The following is a 19,658-nucleotide window of genomic DNA, read 5'->3' as shown; positions in this document are numbered from 1 at the left end:
CCTTGTGAATGGCTGTGTGTTTTGGCCACGTACCCTATCTCCAGGTCTCAGGACAGGCTCGTTCTTGGTGCCCAGTTTGTTTAACAGAGTGTAGGCCAGCTTCAGACTGCGGCTCCACAGTTTACCTGAGGGAGAGAGGGAGATACACCATGGTCACAAGAGCAATTTCTTAGAGGAGACTAAACGACTTGAGCTCTCCATAGATTGACTGAGAGGAGTGTGATCTTTTGTGTAGACGAACTACATAGCATGAGTCATAAACTAAAGAAGTCCGATTTGAGACACCTGCAATCCTCCTCCCACCTCTGTACACCGCTCTGGCAGAGCTGCCGGCAGGTGGAGCGGTTGGCAGCAGCGTCCTCCAGGTCTGTGGATTTCATGTTACACTTGTAATGACTGGGAAGCCCCCTACCATGTTGCGTGTAGAACACCCACATCTCAGGTCGATTGATGTTTGAAGGCCCGAATGTCTGGCGAATATCGAAACTCAAGCCAACTTTACCACGGTCTCACTTCGGACGTTTTTATCTGCTCTAACACGCACCTGTCTGGTAAGGTTGAACGCCTCCTCTCCTACTCAGTTCCCCCAAAAAAGCTTCTCCCAAGCGGGTGTGACACCTCCTCCCGTTGCCTGCTGCTTGGATCCCACCCGCCGATCTGTTCCCCGTCTGCCCTGGCCTGTCTCCCCTTGTCTGGTACAGGTACCCCCGCCACACTGCCCCCTCTCTCCCGAGCTTTCACTCGCCTCCAGCACACACGCACATACACACACACCGCAGACTTTGGATTGATCTGAATTTTATGTAGGCTAATTTACCTGTGAAGCTTATTATGTGAGCTTACTCAAATGCTTTAATTAATTAGTATAGGCCTACTATTTATTTATTTTATCTCAGACTTTTATAGCCTACTGGACTCATAGTGAGCTACTCTCTCAAGTTTCTTGTTGGGGCGAGTGACTCTTTGAACTTCAATGGCTAGCCCCAAGTCGTTTGATTATTTTCTTGTGCTTTATGCTATTTGCCCTTTGACTCCTGCGTGCGTTGTTGACTATGAACTTGCTTGTTTACCAGACCGTGGGACAGACAATGTTTGTTCCCACACTCGCGACTCTCTATTGGTTACACAGACTCTTGGCCTCCCATCCTATTCTAACCACCTCTCGCCAGCTTTGTATTCCCGTTACCTGATGAATTTGCTGAACAATAGGATCTTGTTACCATCTGATGCACATTCAAATGTCATAAAAAATCAATACTGCAGAGCTCTCCCTGTCCTCTGCTGTGCCCTGATTGTATTACTGCTGATGACATCTGGAAATGTGCATGTACACCCTGTTGTTAGCCCCAATTCTGACTTGTGCTCAGATTTCTGCTTCACTGATTTCTGCTCTCGTAAAAGCCTGGGTTTTCTGCACATTAACACTAGAAGCTTATTACCTAAAATGTATCAAATGAAAGTGTGGGTTCACAGCTCCAATCCAGATGTGTTGGTCATTACTGAGATGTTGTTAAGAAAGAGTGTTTTGAACACTTGATGTTAACCTTTCTGGTTATAAACTTTTTCAGCAAGACAGATCTTCCAAAGGTGGTGGAGTGGCAATCTTTACCAAGGAACACCTTCAGTGCTCTGTTGTCTCCTCCAAGTCCGTCCCCAAACAATTAGATTTGCTGGTTTTAAGCATTAAGCTTTCAAATAGCTATTTGTTGACTGTTGCTGGGTGTTATCGTCCACCATCAGCACCGGCCTGTACCCTATCTGCCCTAAGCTCTCTCCTGGTCCCTTACACTAAGTCTGAATTTGTCCTGCTAGGTGACCTAAACTGGGACATGCTTAAACCACCTGACCAAGTCCTAAAATAATGGGACTTCCTAAATCTCTCTCAGATTATTACCAATCCCACAAGGTATGACTCCAAACACCCAGAAAAGGATACACTCCTTGATGTTATCCTCTCAAATAATCCTGATAGGTATCAGTCTTGTGTTTTCTGTAATGACCTTAGTGATCACTGTTTTATAGCATGTGTTCGTAATGGCTGCTCAGTTAAACGACCTGTCCTGATTTGTCATAGACGCTTGCTGAAAAACTTTAATGAGCAAGCCTTCCTTCATGACCTGGCCTCTGTAAATTGGTATAGAATCAGCTTGATCCCCTCTGTCGAAGACGTTTGGACCTTCTTTTTTAAAGATTTTCTGTGGTATTGTTAACAAACACGCCCACATAAAGAGAAATGAGAATTAGAAACAGGTTCAGCCCCTGGTTCAACAGTGATCTGGCAGAGTTACTCCACCTCAAGAACACCATTTGGCGAAAGGCTCGGCACACAAATACTCAGGCTGACTGGCTGTCGTTCAGGCAAATGAGAAATAAGTGCACTCAGGCTATCCGGAAGGCCAAAGTTAGTTACTTTAAGGAGCAGTTCTCTCTCTGTGGGTCTAACCCCAAGAAGTTCTGGAAAACGGTGAAAGACCTGGAGAATAAACCCTCCTCCTCACAGCTGCCCATGTCCCTTAATGTTGATGATCTGGTTGTTACTGACAAGGAGCGCATGGATGAGCTCTTTAATCAACACTTCATTAAGTCAGGATTCCTATTTGACTCAGCCATGCCTCCTTGCCCGTCCAACATTTGCTCATCTCCTAGCCCTTCTAATGCGACTAGCCCCGATGCTCCTCCCTCTTTTTCCCCTGCCCCGCTACACTGCATCTCCCTGCAGGCGGTCACTGAGTGAGGTGCTAAAGGAGCTCCTTAAACTTGACCCCAAAAAAACATGTGGGTCAGATGGTTTAGATCCTCTCTTCTTTAAGGTTGCAGCCCCTATCATCGCTAAGCCTATCTCTGAACCTTTTAACCGGTCTCTCCTCTCTGGAGAGGTTCCCATTGCTTGGAAGGCAGCCACGGTGCGTCCTTTATTTAAAGGGGGAGATCAAGCTGATTCTAACTGTTATAGGCCAATTTCTATATTTTTATTGACTTAGCCAAAGCTTTTAATACGGTAGACCATTCCATTCTTGTGGGTCGGCTAAGGAGTATTGGTGTCTGAGGGGTCTTTGGTCTGGTTTGCTAACTACCTCTCTCAAAGAGTGCAGTGTATAAAGTCAGAACATCTGCTGTCTCAGCCACTGCCTGTCACCAAGGGAGTACCCCAAGGCTCGATCCTAGGCCCCACGCTCTTCTCAATTTACATCAACAACATAGCTTAGGCAGTAGGAAGCACGCTCATCCATTTATATGCAGATGATAGTCTTATACTCAGCTGGTCCCTCCCAGGATTTTGTGTTAAATGCTCTACAACAAAGCTTTCTTAGTGTTCAACAAGCTTTCTCTGCCCTTAACCTTGTTCTGAACCCCTCCAAAACAAAGGTAATGTGGTTCGGTAAGAAGAATGTCCCTCTCCCCACCGGTGTGATTACTACCTCTGAGGGTTTAGAGCTTGAGGTAGTCACCTCATACAAGTACTTGGGAGTATGGCTAGACAGTACACTGTCCTTCTCTCAGCACATATCCAAGCTGCAGGCTAAGGTTGAATCTAGACTTGGTTTCCTCTATCGTAATCGCTCCTCTTTCACCCCAGCTGCCAAACGAACCCTGATTCAGATGACCATCCTACCCATGCTAGATTACGGCGACGTAATCTATAGTTCGGCAGGTAAGGGTGCTCTCGAGCGGTTAGGTGTTCTTTACCATTTGGCCATCAGATTTGCCACCAATGCTCCTTATAGGACACATCACTGCACTCTATACTCCTCTGTAAACTCTATACTCCTCTGTCATTTACATTTTACATTTTAGTCATTTAGCAGACGCTCTTATCCAGAGCGACTTACATTATCTTTTTTTATTTTTATACTGGCCCCCCATGGGAATTGAACCCACAACCCTGGCGTTGCAAACGCCATGCTCTACATCCCTGCCGGCCATTCCCTCCCCTACCTGGACGACGCTGGGCCAATTGTGCGCCGCCCCATGGGTCTCCCGGTCGTGGCCGGCTACGACAGAGCCTGGATACGAACCAGGATCTCTAGTGGCACAGCTAGCACTGCGATGCAGTGCCTTAGACCACTGCGCCACTCGGGAGACTAGTCATCTCTGTATACCTGACGCAAGACCCACTGGTTGATGCTTATTTATAAAACCCTCTTAGGCCTCACTCCCCCCATCTGAGATACCTACTGCAGCCCTCATCATGCTGTGTTGTTATCTTAGGTCTTTCTTTTTGTAGTGTTGTGGTGTCTCTCTTGTCGTGATGTGCGTTTTGTCCTACATTTATATTTTTTATCCCCCGTACCCGCAGGAGGCCTTTTGCCTCTTCGTAGGCCGTCATTGTAAATAAGAATTTGTTCTTAACTGACTTGCCTAGTTAAATAAAGGTTAAATCAAAAATAAAATGTTCCCTATTCCCTGCTATAGAGGGAGTATAGATCCATTTAAAACGGTGAGACCTACCATATGTCAGCGTGTAGAGGGGTTTCCCGGTAACGTCCAGGGCGGTGAGAGCGGGGCTCTTGGCCTGTGTGGCCCCCCAGCGTGCCAGGGCCGCCTGGAGGGCCGGGGGCCAGTTACTGACCACCCCCAGGGGCTCCCCCTTCACTGGGATGATCTGACGGCCCTCTGGCCTGGGGGTGTTGGGGTCCGGCTGGGGCACTACGGAGAGGGGAGGAGACAGGGATGAGGAATGGATGTATTCAATGGAATGTAAGTATTTGAATTTACTGTGCCTTCAGAAAGTATTCATACCCCTTGACTTATTCCACGTTTTGTTGTGTTGCAGCCTGAATTCAAAATGGATGAAATTGATTTTTTTTCCTCACCCATTTACACACAATCCCAGTGAAAACATGTTTTTTGAAATTGTTGCAAATGTATTGAAAATGAAATACAGAAATAGTTCAATACAGAAATAGTTCATTTACATAAGTATTCACACCCCTGAGTAAATACTTTGGCAGCGATTACAGCTGTGAGTCATTCTGGGTAAGTCTCTAAGAGCTTTCCACACCTGGATTGTGCAACATTTGCCCATTATTATTTTCAAAATTCTTCAAGCTCTGTCAAATTGGTTGTTGATCATTGCTAGACAAAACATTTTCAGGTCTTGCCATAGATTTTCTAGCAAATTTAAGTCAAAACTGTCTTCTTGGTAAGCAACGCCAGTGTAGATTTGGCTTTGTGTTTTAGGTTATTGTCCTGCTGAAAGGTGAATTTCCTTGAAAATATGGACAGTGGTACTTAGTAATGTGTTGTATTTCCCCAAACATTTTTTTTTGCAGTATTACTTTAGTGCCTTATTGCAAACAGGATGCATGTTTTGGATTTTATAAATTCTGTACAGGCTTCCTTCTTGTCAATTAGGTTAGTATTGTGGAGTAACTATAATGTTGTTGATCCATCCTCAGTTTTCTCCTATCACAGCCATTAAACTCTGTAACTGTTTTAAAGTCACCATTGGCCACATGGTGAAATCCCTGAGGGGTTTCCTTTCTCACCGGCAACTGAGCTAGGAAGGACGCCTGTATCTTTGTAGTGACTGGGTGTCTTGATCAAATCAAATACAATTTATTGGTCACATACACATGGTTGGCAGATGTTATTGCGAGTGTTGCTAAATGCTTGTGCTTCTAGTTCTGACAGTGCAGCAATATCTAGCAAGTAATATCTAACAGTTCCACAACAAAAACCCAATACACACAAATCTAAGTAAAGGAATGGAATAAGAATATATAAATATATGGATGAGCAATGTCATTATCACCCTCCAAAGTGTAATTAATAACTTCACCATGCTCAAAGGGATATTAAATGTCTGCTTTTTTTTTATACCCATCTACCAATAGGTGCCCTTCTTTGTGAGGCATTGGAAAACCTCCCTGGTCTTTGTGGTTGAATCTGTGTTCGAAATTCATTGCTGGATAGATAAATGTATGTGTGGGATAGGTAGTCATTCAAAGATCTTGTTAAGCACTATTTTTGCACACAAAGCGAGTCCATGCAACTTATTTTGTGACTTGTTAAGCAACTGAACTCCTGAACTTACTTAGGCTTGCCATGACAAAGGGGTTGAATACTTGTTGACTCAAGATATTTCAGCTTTTAATTTTTAATTAATTTATAAAAATTTCTAAAAACATAATTCCACTTTGACATAATGGGGTATTGTGTGTAGGACAGTGACACAAAATCTCTTAATCCATTTTAAATTCAGGCTGTAACACAACAAAATGTGGAAAAGTCAAGGTGTGTGAATACTTTCTGAAGCCGCTGTAAGTATTGGAATGGAAGTATTGTATTTTATGGAATGGGAGTCTTGGAGAAGGTCCTCTCTGTGTTTCTTACCCTCTACAATCTCCTCGGAGTCGTCCAGGAAGAACTCACTGAGCGCTTGTCTCTTGGGCCGCTTCAGAGTGTTGAGCAGCTGCTGGATCTTAGTGGAAACACGGCTGTTCACTGGCACACCTGGAGAGCACAGAGGTAGAGGCAGACAATCACGCACATCCCAGACACGATCATAGACACACAACACACACAGTCACAATCGCACACAAACACACAATGACAGACACACACACTCATACACTCAGACATTAAATAGGCAAGCACGCACAAACGGACACAAATGCTCACACACAACAGGTAGATACAACTTTATTCTGGGTCAAAAACAGAAGATATTTCTCTCTGTGAAGAGTAGATGGACAGACAGGACGAACAGGCGACAGACGAGGTGAAAAAGCAAGCTGATTGGAATTGTTCCCTCCATCGCCCCGTCCCATTTTGATTCATATTACCTTTCCTTTTTCCTTTTTTTTAATGAACGACACGACACGTACGGCGGAAAAAGGGACCACCCCAAAAAAGAACAAAATATAGTATGTTAGCAGCATTCCCAACACAACGCCTGGAATGGGGATGAGAGTGAGTGAGATTCATTCAATGTTATTATGTCTTCTCAGTGTGTCATTATGTCTGAATAAAAATAGACTATTAAAAAATAGGGAGGTTTATATGCGCATGAGCACCCAAATCATCCTGATGGATTCACATAGGTAGGGTTCCAATCCCTATATACAGTTGAAGTCGGAAGTTTACATACACTTAGGTTGGAGTCATTAAAACTTGTTTTTCAACCACTCCACAAATGTCTTGTTAACAAACTATAGTTTTGGCAAGTCGGTTAGGACATCTACTTTGTGCATGACACAAGTCATTTTTCCAACAATTCTTTACAGACAGATTATTTCACTTAAAATTCACTGTATCACAATTCCAGTGGGTCAGAAGTTTAAATACACTAAGTTGACTGTGCCTTTAAACAGCTTGGAAAATTCCAGAAAATGATGTCATAGCTTTAGAAGTCAATTGGAGGTGCACCTGTGGATGTATTTCAAGGCCTACCTTCAAACTCAGTGACTCTTTGCTTGACATCATGGGAAAATCAAAATAAATCAGCCAAGACCTCCGAAAAAAATTGTAGACCTCCACAAGTCTGGTTCATCCTTGGGAGCAATTTCCAAACGCCTGAAGGTACCACGTTCATCTGTACAAACAATAGTACGCAAGTATAAACACCATGGGACCACGCAGTCGTCATACCGCTCAGGAAGGAGACGCGTTCTGTATCCTAGAGATGAACGTACTTTGGTACGAAAAGTGCAAATCAATCCCAGAACAACAGCAAAGGACCTTGTGAAGATGCTGGAGGAACAGGTACACAGTATCTATATCCACAGTAAAACGAATCCTATATCGACATAACCTGAAAGGCCGCTCAGCAAGGAAGAAGCCACTGCTCCAAAACCGCCATACAAAAGCCAGACTACGGTTTGCAACTGCACATGGGGACAAAGATCGTACTTTTTGGAGAAATGTCCTCTGGTCTGATTAAACAAAAATAGAACTGTTTGGCCATAATGACCATCGTTATATGTTTGGAGGAAAAGGGGTGTGGCTTGCAAGCCGAAGAACAACATCCCAACCGTGAAGCACAGGGGTGGCAGCATCATGCTGTGGGGGTATTTACTGCAGGAGGGACTGATGCACTTCACAAAATAGATTGCATCATGAGGATGGAAATTATGTGGATATATTGAAGCAACATCTCAAGACATCAGCCAGGAAGTTAAAGCTTGGCCGCAAATAGGCCTTCCAAATGGACAATGACCCCAAGCATACTTCCAAAGTTGTGGCAAAATGGCTTAAGGACAACAAAGTCAAGGTATTGGAGTGGCCATCACAAAGCCCTGACCTCAATCATATAGAAAATGTGTGGGTAGAACTGAAAAAGCGTGTGCGAGCAAGGAGGCCTACAAACCTGACTCAGTTACATCAGCTCTGTCAGGAGGAATGGGCCAAAATTCACCCAACTTATTGTGGGAAGCTTGTGGAAGGATACCCGAAACGTTTGACCCAAGTTAAACAATTTAAAGGCAATGCTACCAAATACTAATTTAGTTTATGTAAACTTCTGACCCACTGGGAATGTGATGAAAGAAATAAAAGCTGAAATAATTAATTCTCTCTACTATTATTCTGACATTTCACATTCTTAAAATAAAGTGGTGATCCTAACTGACCTAAGACAGGGAATTTTTACTAGGATTAAATGTCAGGAATTGTGAAAAACGGAGTTTGAATGTATTTAGCTAAGGTATGTAAACTTCCGACTTCAACTGTACATGTAGTGCACTACTTTGACCAGGGGGCTCTGGTTAAAAGTAGTACACTATGTAGGAAATAGGGTGTCATTTGGGATGCAGCGATAGCAATGTCAAACACGGTAGGATCACAACTACAAGCAATGAGTCATCACAAAGCAATGGGTAAACACACTGAACTGCCAGCCACATTCCTGATTACTGTTAGTTAGCCAAACCATCACCAGATTCAGGATGTTACAGACTAGAGATTATGGATAAAACAGTGAATGATCGCAGTGTGTGTGGTGGTTTTCTGATGCGTGTTACCAGTTTGCTGCCGTGTGTGTGTGTGTGTGTGTGTGCTCGTACATTCTGCAGTGTGTGATTGTTGCTCTACAGTGTGTTCCACAGTGTGTGGTTGTTATTCTACAGTGTGTGGTTGTTGTTCTACAGTGTGTGGTTGTTGCTCTACAGTGTGTGGTTGTTGCTCTACAGTGTGTTCTGCAGTGTGTGGTTGTTGCTCTACAGTGTGTTCCGCAGTGTGTGGTTGTTGCTCTACAGTGTGTTCCACAGTGTGTGGTTGTTGCTCTACAGTGTGTGGTTGTTGCTCTACAGTGTGTTCCGCAGTGTGTGGTTGTTGCTCTACAGTGTGTTCCACAGTGTGTGGTTGTTGCTCTACAGTGTGTTCTGCAGTGTATGGTTGTTGCTCTACAGTGTGTTCTGCAGTGTGTGGTTGTTGCTCTACAGTGTGTTCCGCAGTGTGTGGTTGTTGCTCTACAGTGTGTTCCACAGTGTGTGGTTGTTGCTCTACAGTGTGTTCCGCAGTGTGTGGTTGTTGCTCTACAGTGTGTTCCACAGTGTGTGGTTGTTGCTCTACAGTGTGTGGTTGTTGCTCTACAGTGTGTTCCGCAGTGTGTGGTTGTTGCTCTACAGTGTGTTCCGTAGTGTGTGGTTGTTGCTCTACAGTGTGTGGTTGTTGCTCTACAGTGTGTGGTTGTTGCTCTACAGTGTGTTCCACAGTGTGTGGTTGTTGCTCTACAGTGTGTTCTGCAGTGTGTGGTTGTTGCTCTACAGTGTGTGGTTGTTGCTCTACAGTGTGTGGTTGTTGCTCTACAGTGTGTTCCACAGTGTGTGGTTGTTGCTCTACAGTGTGTTCTGCAGTGTGTGGTTGTTGCTCTACAGTGTGTTCCGTAGTGTGTGGTTGTTGCTCTACAGTGTGTGGTTGTTGCTCTACAGTGTGTGGTTGTTGCTCTACAGTGTGTTCCGCAGTGTGTGGTTGTTGCTCTACAGTGTGTTCCACAGTGTGTGGTTGTTGCTCTACAGTGTGTTCTGCAGTGTGGTTGTTGCTCTACAGTGTGTTCCGCAGTGTGTGGTTGTTGCTCTACAGTGTGTTCCGCAGTGTGTGGTTGTTGCTCTACAGTGTGTTCTGCAGTGTGTGGTTGTTGCTCTACAGTGTGTTCCGCAGTGTGTGGTTGTTGCTCTACAGTGTGTTCCACAGTGTGTGGTTGTTGCTCTACAGTGTGTTCCGCAGTGTGTGGTTGTTGCTCTACAGTGTGTGGTTGTTGCTCTACAGTGTGTTCCGCAGTGTGTGGTTGTTGCTCTACAGTGTGTTCCACAGTGTGTGGTTGTTGCTCTACAGTGTGTTCCGCAGTGTGTGGTTGTTGCTCTACAGTGTGTGGTTGTTGCTCTACAGTGTGTTCCGCAGTGTGTGGTTGTTGCTCTACAGTGTGTTCCACAGTGTGTGGTTGTTGCTCTACAGTGTGTTCTGCAGAGTGTGGTTGTTGCTCTACAGTGTGTTCTGCAGTGTGTGGTTGTTGCTCTACAGTGTGTTCTGCAGAGTGTGGTTGTTGCTCTACAGTGTGTTCTGCAGTGTGTGGTTGTTGCTCTACAGTGTGTTCCACAGAGTGTGGTTGTTGCTCTACAGTGTGTGTGTGCATACCGTCAGCGGTGGTATCCAGCATGCTGGTGCGGCTCTGTCCTCGGGGCATCACCCTGGGCATAGCATTGGGGGGCAGGTCCACCCTGGAGTCCACCCTTGAACCCCTCTCAGGGGTGTAGGAGGTCACATCTGGGGGGATACTGTTCTCTGGAGGAGAAGGGGAGCAGGGACAAGGAGGTTAAATACTCCGAGGTAAACTTACCTAAAGCTGTGGAGCTACAGACAATACGTGTTCATTTAGGAAGAGTGTCTCTGAGGGTATGAAGGGTTGTTATGTGTGTGCACGCGCGCCCGTGTGTGTGTGTGTGAGTCAGGTGCACCAATGCGTGTGCGGAATATGGATTACGTGTTTGCAGGGTGTGTGTGTTACCTATGTGTGGGTTGTGTGTGTGTTTACAGAGTGTGTGTTACCTATGTGTGGGTTATGTGTGTGTTTACAGAGTGTGTGTTACCTATGTGTGGGTTATGTGTGTGTATTTACAGAGTGTGTGTGTTACCTATGTGTGGGTTGTGTGTGTGTATTTACAGAGTGTGTGTTACCCATGTGTGGGTTATGTGTGTGTGTTTACAGAGTGTGTGTTACCCATGTGTGGGTTATGTGTGTGTGTTTACAGAGTGTGTGTTACCCATGTGTGGGTTATGTGTGTGTGTTTACAGAGTGTGTGTTACCCATGTGTGGGTTGTGTATGTGTGTGTTTACAGAGAGTATGTGTTACCCATGTGTGGGTTATGTGTGTGTATTTACAGAGTGTGTGTTACCCATGTGTGGGTTGTGTGTGTGTTTACAGGGTGTATGTGTTACCTATGTGTGGGTTATGTGTGTGTATTTACAGAGTGTGTGTTACCCATGTGTGGGTTGTGTGTGTTTACAGAGTGTGTGTGTTAACTATTTGTGGGTTATGTGTGTGTGTGTTTACAGAGTGTGTGTTACCTATGCGTGTGCTTGCCAGTATGTCGGCTAGCGCGGAGGTCGGCTGTGTCTTATTTTCCCCGTGGGACAGGGTGGAGGAGGCGGAGGAGGAGGTGGAGGAGCTCTGTACTGAGCGGTTGATCCAGTAGTCTGGGCTCTGGAGACTCTGGGCCAGCGCTGCACTCAGAGCCGCCTGGCGACGCAGAGAACCCTCGTCCTCAGATGCTGACGATGTGTCTGACGGAGACAGAACGAGATGTATTAGCAGATGACGTGTGGTGAGCTTTGTAGCGGGCTGGAACTAAAGCCTGCACAGTGCGCACCCTGTATTGTAGCTCTCCAGGACCAGGGTTAGTTATTGACCACTACAGTGTACTACTTAAACATGGCAGGGCTGGAGTCAATTCCATTTCAATTCATAAAGTAAACCAAATTCCAATTCCAAATTCTCCTCATTGAAAAGCATTGAAGAGAATTGGAATTTCAGTGTACTTCCTGAATTGTGTGGAACTGAAATGGAATTGACCCCAACCCTCAAACATTGTTTGATCTCTATGGCACTGACCTGGAGGGGTGCAGTTGTCTACAGGTGACTGGACGAAGGCTGAGCGGCGCTTGGTGGGCATGGGCAGCGCCATCTTCTCCTCCTTGTGTTTGGCCAACGCTGCCTGTACCGCCTCCGTGTGGATATCTGACAGAGAGGGAGAGGAAGAATGAGAACAAGATGAGGACAGACTGAAAAACAGGGATGGAAAAACCAGGTCAGTCACTGCACCAACTGTTGTCCACTAGACTCCTCGGTCACAATCCGAACCAACCACTATCCCTAAGCAAGGCAGCAGCTCCCACACATCCCACTCCTACTGTGGTGCCATGCATGTTAGAGGTCTGTGTCATTTTTATGAAATTGCACTTACAGTGGGGGAAAAAAGTATTTAGTCAGCCACCAATTGTGCAAGTTCTCCCACTTAAAAAGATGAGAGAGGACTGTAATTTTCATCATAGGTACACGTCAACTATGACAGACAAATTGAGAAAAAAAATTCCAGAAAATCACATTGTAGGATTTTTTATGAATTTATTTGCAAATTATGGTGGAAAATAAGTATTTGGTCACCTACAAACAAGCAAGATTTCTGGCTCTCACAGACCTGTAACTTCTTCTTTAAGAGGCTCCTCTGTCCTCCACTCGTTACCTGTATTAATGGCACCTGTTTGAACTTGTTATCAGTATAAAAGATACCTGTCCACAACCTCAAACAGTCACACTCCAAACTCCACTATGGCCAAGACCAAAGAGCTGTCAAAGGACACAAGAAACAAAATTGTAGACCTGCACCAGGCTGGGAAGACTGAATCTGCAATAGGTAAGCAGCTTGGTTTGAAGAAATCAACTGTGGGAGCAATTATTAGGAAATGGAAGACATACAAGACCACTGATAATCTCCCTCGATCTGGGGCTCCACGTAAGATCTCACCCCGTGGGGTCAAAATGATCACAAGAACGGTGAGCAAAAATCCCAGAACCACACGGTGGGACCTAGTGAATGACCTGCAGAGAGCTGGGACCAAAGTAACAAAGCCTACCATCAGTAACACACTACGCCGCCAGGGACTCAAATCTTGCAGTGCCAGACGTGTCCCCCTGCTTAAGCCAGTACATGTCCAGGCCCGTCTGAAGTTTGCTAGAGTGCATTTGGATGATCCAGAAGAGGATTATGGTCAGATGAAACCAAAATAGAACTTTTTGGTAAAAACTCAACTCGTCGTGTTTGGAGGACAAAGAATGCTGAGTTGCATCCAAAGAACACCATACCTACTGTGAAGCATGGGGGTGGAAACATCATGCTTTGGGGCTGTTTTTCTGCAAAGGGACCAGGACGACTGATCCGTGTAAAGGAAAGAATGAATGGGGCCATGTATCGTGAGATTTTGAGTGAAAACCTCCTTCCATCAGCAAGGGCATTGAAGATTAAACGTGGCTGGGTCTTTCAGCATGACAATGATCCCAAACACACCGCCTGGGAAACGAAGGAGTGGCTTCGTAAGAAGCATTTCAAGGTCCTGGAGTGGCTTAGCCAGTCTCTAGATCTCAACCCCATAGAAAATCTTTGGAGGGAGTTGAAAGTCAGTGTTGCCCAGCGACAGCCCCAAAACATCACTGCTCTAGAGGAGATCTGCATGGAGGAATGGGCCAAAATACCAGCAACAGTGTGTGAAAACCTTGTGAAGACTTACAGAAAACGTTTGACCTGTGTCATTGCCAACAAAGGGTATATAACAAAGTATTGAGAAACTTTTGTTATTGACCAAATACTTTATTTTCTCATTTTGTCTGTCATAGTTGACGTGTACCTATGATGAAAATTACAGGCCTCTCTCATCTTTTTAAGTGGGAGAACTTGCACAATTGGTGGCTGACTAAATACTTTTTTTCCCCACTGTACTTAGTCTACTTCCGTTGTTTTCTTTGCTATGTTGTTGCTTCTAAATCTGTGATTTCCTCTGAATGTATTGTGTTTGCTGCTAAATAAATTGCCTCATTGAGGACCTTCATGTTTTCGGAATCTGAATGTGTGTGTGTGTGACATGTATAAATGTACAGTATGTGTGTGTCTGTACCTGATCTGTAGCGGTCGTCCCTGGCTCCCCCGCTGCGGTTTCTGCGGCCCCCGGAGGAAGACGAGGGGCCAGGGGCCTCAGGACTGGCAGGGCTACGGTCAGGGCTGGCAGGGCTGGGCTCACCACTGGTAGGTCCGGAGGACGACTGCTGCTGGACGTCTGGGAGAGGCAGATCCACACCTGGACAGAGAGAGGAACGAGGAGATACTCAGCACCTGGCTTTAACACACACACACACACACACAAACACATAGTACACACAAACTAGGGCTGTGCGATATGGCCTAAAAATCATATCTCAATTTTTTCAAACTTATGGACGATTCACGATATACACTATATATACAAAAGTATCTGGAAACCCCTTCAAATTAGTGGATTCTGCTATTTCAGGCACACCCGTTGCTGACAGGTGTATAAAATTGAGCACACCGCCATGCAATCTCCATAGACAATCATTGCCAGTATAATGGCCTTACTGAAGAGCTCAGTGACTTTCAACGTGGCACCGTCACAGGATGCCACCTTTCCAACAAGTCAGTTCGTCACATTTCTGCCCTGTTAGAGCTGCACCGGTCAACTGTAAGTGCTGTTACTGTGAAGTGAAAACGTCTAGGAGCAACAACGCCTCAGCCGCGAAGTGGTAGGCCACACAAGCTCACAGAAAGGGACCGCCAAGTGCTGAAGCGCGTAGCGCATAAAAATCGTCTGTCCTCGGTTGCAACACTCACTACCGAGTTCCAAACTGCCTCTGGAAGCAACGTCAGCACAATAACTGTTCGTCGGGACCTTCATGAAATGGGTTTCCATGGCCAAGCAGCCTCACATAAGCCTAAGATCACCATGCGCAATGCCAAGCGTCGTCTGGAGTGATGACTCACGCTTCACCATCTGGCAGTCAGACGGACAAATCTGGGTTTGGCGGATGCCAGGAGAACGCTACCTGCCCAAATGCATACTGCCAACTGGAAAGTTTGGTGGAGGAGGAATAATGCTCTAGGGCTGTTTTTCATGGTACGGGCTAGGCCTCTTAGTTCCATTGAAGATAAATCTTTAACGCTACAGCATAGAATGACATTCTAGATGATTCTGTGCTTCCAATTATGTCGCAACAGTTTGGGGAAGGCCCTTTCCTGTTTCAGCATGACAATGCCCACGTGCACAAAGCGAGGTCCATACAGAAATTGTTTTTCAAGATCGTTGTGGAAGAACTTGACTGGCCTGCACAGAGCCCTGACCTCAACCCAATCGAACACCTTTGAGATGAATTGGAACGCCGACTGCGAGCCAGGCCTAATCGCCCAACATTAGTGCCCGACCTCACTAATGCTCTTATTGCTGAATGGCATAAGCAATGTTCCAACATCTAGTGGAAAGCCTTCCCAGAAGAGTGGGGGCTGTTATAGCAGCAAAGGGGGTACCAACTCCATACTAATGCCCATGATTTTGGAATGAGATGTTCGACGAGCAGGTGTCCACATACTTTCGTTCATCAAATCAAATCAAGCTTTATTTATACAGCACATTTCAGACATGGAATGCAACGCAATGTGCTTTACAGGAAAACAAAACGAATAAAAACAATGAAATAAAAGCTGAAATATTTACTACACAACAAACTACTAATTACAAACTGAACAACTAAAAAGCATCTTAAGGAAAAGCAAAGCTAAAAAGATGTGTTTTAAGATCTCTTAAATATGTCAACAGTTTCAGCCCCCCTCAGGTTCTCTGGCAGGCTATTCCAGAGGCTGGGGGCATAATAACTAAAGGCTGCCTCTCCGTGCCTCTTGGTCCTAGGCTTTGGGATAGTTAAAAGGCCAGTGCCAGAGGATCTGAGGAACCTACTGGGTACTTAACTTAAAAGTATGTCTGACATGTAATGGGGTGCACAATCATGGACTCACAGGCAGCCAGTGCAGAGACCTTAAAACCGGTGTAATGTGTGCTCTCCGTCTGGTCTTGGTCAGTAACCACGCTGCAGAATTCTGTATGTTTTACAGTTGACCAATTGCTTTCTTGGGTAGACCAGACAGGAGAGAATTACAGTAGTCAAGCCTGCTTGTAATAAAAGCATGGATGAGTCTCTCTGTATGAGCCTGAGAGAGAAAACAGACACACCTTAGCAATGTTCCTCAGGTGGTAAAAAGCTATGTCACATTCCTAATGTGTGATTCAAAATTTAGTTCAGTCTAAAATAACACCTAGGTTTTTTTACCTGGTGTTTTAGCTCTATTGCCCGTGAATTAAAATGTGCAGCAAGATTCTCTCTCTGTGCTTTGGCTCCAACAATAAGTACCTCGGCCTTGTCTTGATTTAGCAGGAGGAAGCTGTGAGCCATCCAAGTATTGAAATCACTAATATTGTCTAATAATTTATCCGTGGAGCTAAAATCCTCTGGTGACACAAATGTAAATTGTGTGTCGTCTGTGTAGCAGTGACAATCTATGCTGTGCTTTCTGATAATGCTGCCAAGGGGTAACATATACAGTACCAGTCAAAAGTTTGGACACACCTACTCATTCCATGGTTTTTCTTTATTTTTACTATTTTCTACATTGTAGAATAATAGTGAAGACATCAAAACTATGAAATAACACATATGGAATCATGTAGTAACCATGTAGTGTTAAACAAATCAAAATATATTTTAGATGAGATTCTTCAAAAAGCCACCCTTTTCCTTGATGACAGCTTTGCACACTCTTGGCATTCTCTCAACCAGCTCCATGAGGTAGTCACCTGGAACGCATTTCAATGAACAGGTGTGCCTTGTTAAAAGTTAATTTGTGGAATGTCCTTCTTAATGCGTTTGAGCCAATCAGTTGTGTTGTGACAAGGTATGGGGGGTATACAGAAGATGCAGGCCTCCTGTAGCTCAGTTGGTAGAGCATGTGTCCACATACTTTCGGTCATCAAATCAAATCAAGCTTTATTTATACAGCACATTTCAGACTGTGCTTTACAGGAAAAAACTAATAAAAACAATGAAAATAAAAGCTGAGATATTTACTACACAACAAACATAAGATAAAAAACTAAATAATGACAAACTAAACAACTAAAAAGCATCTTAAGGAAAAGCAAAGAGTGTGCAAAGCTGTCATCAAGGCAAAGGGTGGCTATTTGAAGAATCTCAAATATATTTTGATTTGTTTAATACTTTTTTGTTTACTACATGATTCCATGTGTTATTTCATAGTTTTGATGTCTTCACTATTATTCTACAATGTAGAAAATAGTAAAAATAAAGAAAAACCCTTGAATGAGTAGGTGTGTCCAAACTTTTGACTGGTAGTGTATAAACTGAACAGTTGCAGACCCAAAATTGAACCATGTGGAATGCCACATATGATATGTATTTTCTCTGAGTTATGTTCACCAAGGGTGACAAAAACTCTCGACCGGTTAAATAGGTCCTAAACCAATTTAGAACTGGACCGGAGAGGCCAACCTACCTCTCCAGTCTGTCCAGAAGGACATCATGGTCAACAATGTCGAATGCAGCATTTAAATCTAAGAGTACAAGGACAGAGAGCTGTTTGGCATCTGTGTTCGCTCTAAGATCATTTACCACTTTAACTAAGGCTGTCTGTGTTGTGGTGGGCACGAAAACCAGATTGGAATTTTTCACAGTTGGCACTTCAAAAAACCATTTAGCTGTTTGAACACCAATTTCCCCAGAATTTTGCTTAAGAATGGAAGGTTGGCTGAAGATTGCTAAAAGTTAAAGAATCTAGATTACTTTTCTTCAGAAGGGGTTTCACCATAGCAGTTTTTAGTGCAGTGGGGAAAGTGCCTCTGAACAGGGAGTGATAACAATAGCTTGCTCTTCTTCAGATATGCAATTAAAAACTGTTTTGAAGAAGGTGGTGGGGATAGGATTGAGAAGGCAGGTAGAAGGCTTAAATTGTGATATCACTTTCCTGAGCATGTCTGTATCAACCAGGGAAAAATAAGTCCATAGTGCCTTTGCGTGGTATCATCAAACTTCTCATCAGGTCTTGCTTGACTGATACCCAGCATAATGTTGGTTATCTTATCTCTGAAATATGCCACAAACTCATCACATTTAGATGTGGAGAAAAGTTCACATAGGTTTGCGGGGGTAGGATTAATCAGGCCATCAATGGTCGAGAAGAGCACTCGTGAATTATTCTGATTAACAGTGATCAAGTTAGAAAAATTAGCCCGTCTGGCATTTCTAATTGTCACACAGCATTAGTAAAAATAGAGGCTGTCCCCCCACCCTTTTCCCCTTTCATGATATAGTATGAAAAGCTGTAGTCCAGGGGGGAGACTGCAATAAGAGCAGCACTACAGTCTGAAGACAGCCATGTTTCAGTGAGAAACATTTACATTTGACATTTTAGTCATTTAGCAGACGCTCTTATCCAGAGCGACTTACTGTTAGTGAGTGCAAACATTTTCATACTGGCCCCTCGTGGGAAACGAACCCACAACCCTGCTGTTGCAAGCGCCATGCTCTACCAACTGAGCTACACGGGGCCATGCAATCAACTTTGCACTCAGTAATGAGTTTTTCATGAGAAAGGTTTTACTTGTGATTGCTCTAACATTTAAAAGTGCCATGTTCAATGAGTGTGGGCCATTCTGCCCCTGGGGCATCTACCTCGAGGTTACAAATGGAGTAACAACCAAATTATTAACGTTACAACCACATTTTCTGACGTATAAAAGTTTGTATAAACTCACTAGAAGGCAGAGTTAAAGGAACATAAATTAGGTTACTCACAATAACCATAGTGCCATTTCTACAGGAGTTGATTTCCAAGTCCTCTGTTGCTTATTCTGACAGGGAGAACTGGAGCACTACCAGACATGTCCATCTATCTCTAAAACAGTTTGCAATGTTGCAGGAAATAATCCTGGAAACGCTGTGGTTAGGATGAATTCCGTCTCTTTTAAAAAGTGCTGGTTGCTCCCACCACAGCAAATCAAAGTTGTCACAAAAAGAGACATTCCTGTCGTTGCAAAGTTTCTTCAGGTACTCGTTCAGGGCAAAGAGTCGGCTGAAACTTTCCGAACTCCTTCGGTAGCACAGGAGGGGGCCAGAGATAATTATTATCTTACCTGTGCTAGCAAGGGTGTTTAAAAAATTTTTGTAGTCCTCCCTCAGATCGCCTAAAACGAAGGTCGTTAAAACCTACGTGAGTGACGATGGTGTCAATGTTGGAGTAGTTGGCCAGAACCGTGGGCAGGAGGGAGTTGATGTCATGGACACGGGCTCCAGCGTGACAGTGGACCTTGATCGGTCCACAGATCGTAGGCAGGCCAAAATCTCTCATCATCGAGCTGCCCACAATGATTGTGGACGTGATGGAATCCGATGGGGAAGCAACCTGCTGAACTGCGGTGGCCGTGGGGGAGGGTGCCACTGGGCGGCCGCAGGCTGTTGGTATGCACCCAGGATCCGTGCTGACTCCCGGGGGTTGGTAGGTCCATCTCAAGTGGGACAAAGCTGTTTGATAGCTTTATCGGACCTTCTCGGATAGATAAAGGGTGGCCAGACTGCCTCCCCGATCTCCTA

The 19,658-nt window shown here is 44.6% G+C and overlaps 1 protein-coding gene across 1 annotated transcript in view; it reads right to left on the bottom strand.

The window, feature by feature from the left end:
- The window catches only part of LOC311125168 (disco-interacting protein 2 homolog B-A-like), a gene marked incomplete at both ends in the record, with an annotated part of 29,091 nt that extends 9,675 nt beyond the window's left edge, over window positions 1-19,416 (bottom strand). The window contains 8 exons of the mRNA XM_084199224.1: window positions 34-125; window positions 4,450-4,647; window positions 6,337-6,456; window positions 10,576-10,722; window positions 11,507-11,722; window positions 12,051-12,176; window positions 14,108-14,287; window positions 19,275-19,416. Of these exons, the coding sequence (XP_084055350.1) occupies window positions 34-125; window positions 4,450-4,647; window positions 6,337-6,456; window positions 10,576-10,722; window positions 11,507-11,722; window positions 12,051-12,176; window positions 14,108-14,287; window positions 19,275-19,416 (1,221 nt within the window). The remainder of the gene's footprint in view (window positions 1-33; window positions 126-4,449; window positions 4,648-6,336; window positions 6,457-10,575; window positions 10,723-11,506; window positions 11,723-12,050; window positions 12,177-14,107; window positions 14,288-19,274) is intronic.
- Window positions 19,417-19,658: the final 242 nt, after the last annotated feature.

The sequence above is a fragment of the Coregonus lavaretus genome, assembly GCF_964263955.1.
Source record: "Coregonus lavaretus genome assembly, contig: HAP1_SCAFFOLD_6531, whole genome shotgun sequence".
Classification (NCBI taxonomy): Eukaryota; Metazoa; Chordata; class Actinopteri; order Salmoniformes; family Salmonidae; genus Coregonus; species Coregonus lavaretus.
The sequence above is the reverse complement of the archived record's forward strand: the minus strand, read 5'-3'. Positions and strand labels throughout refer to the sequence as shown.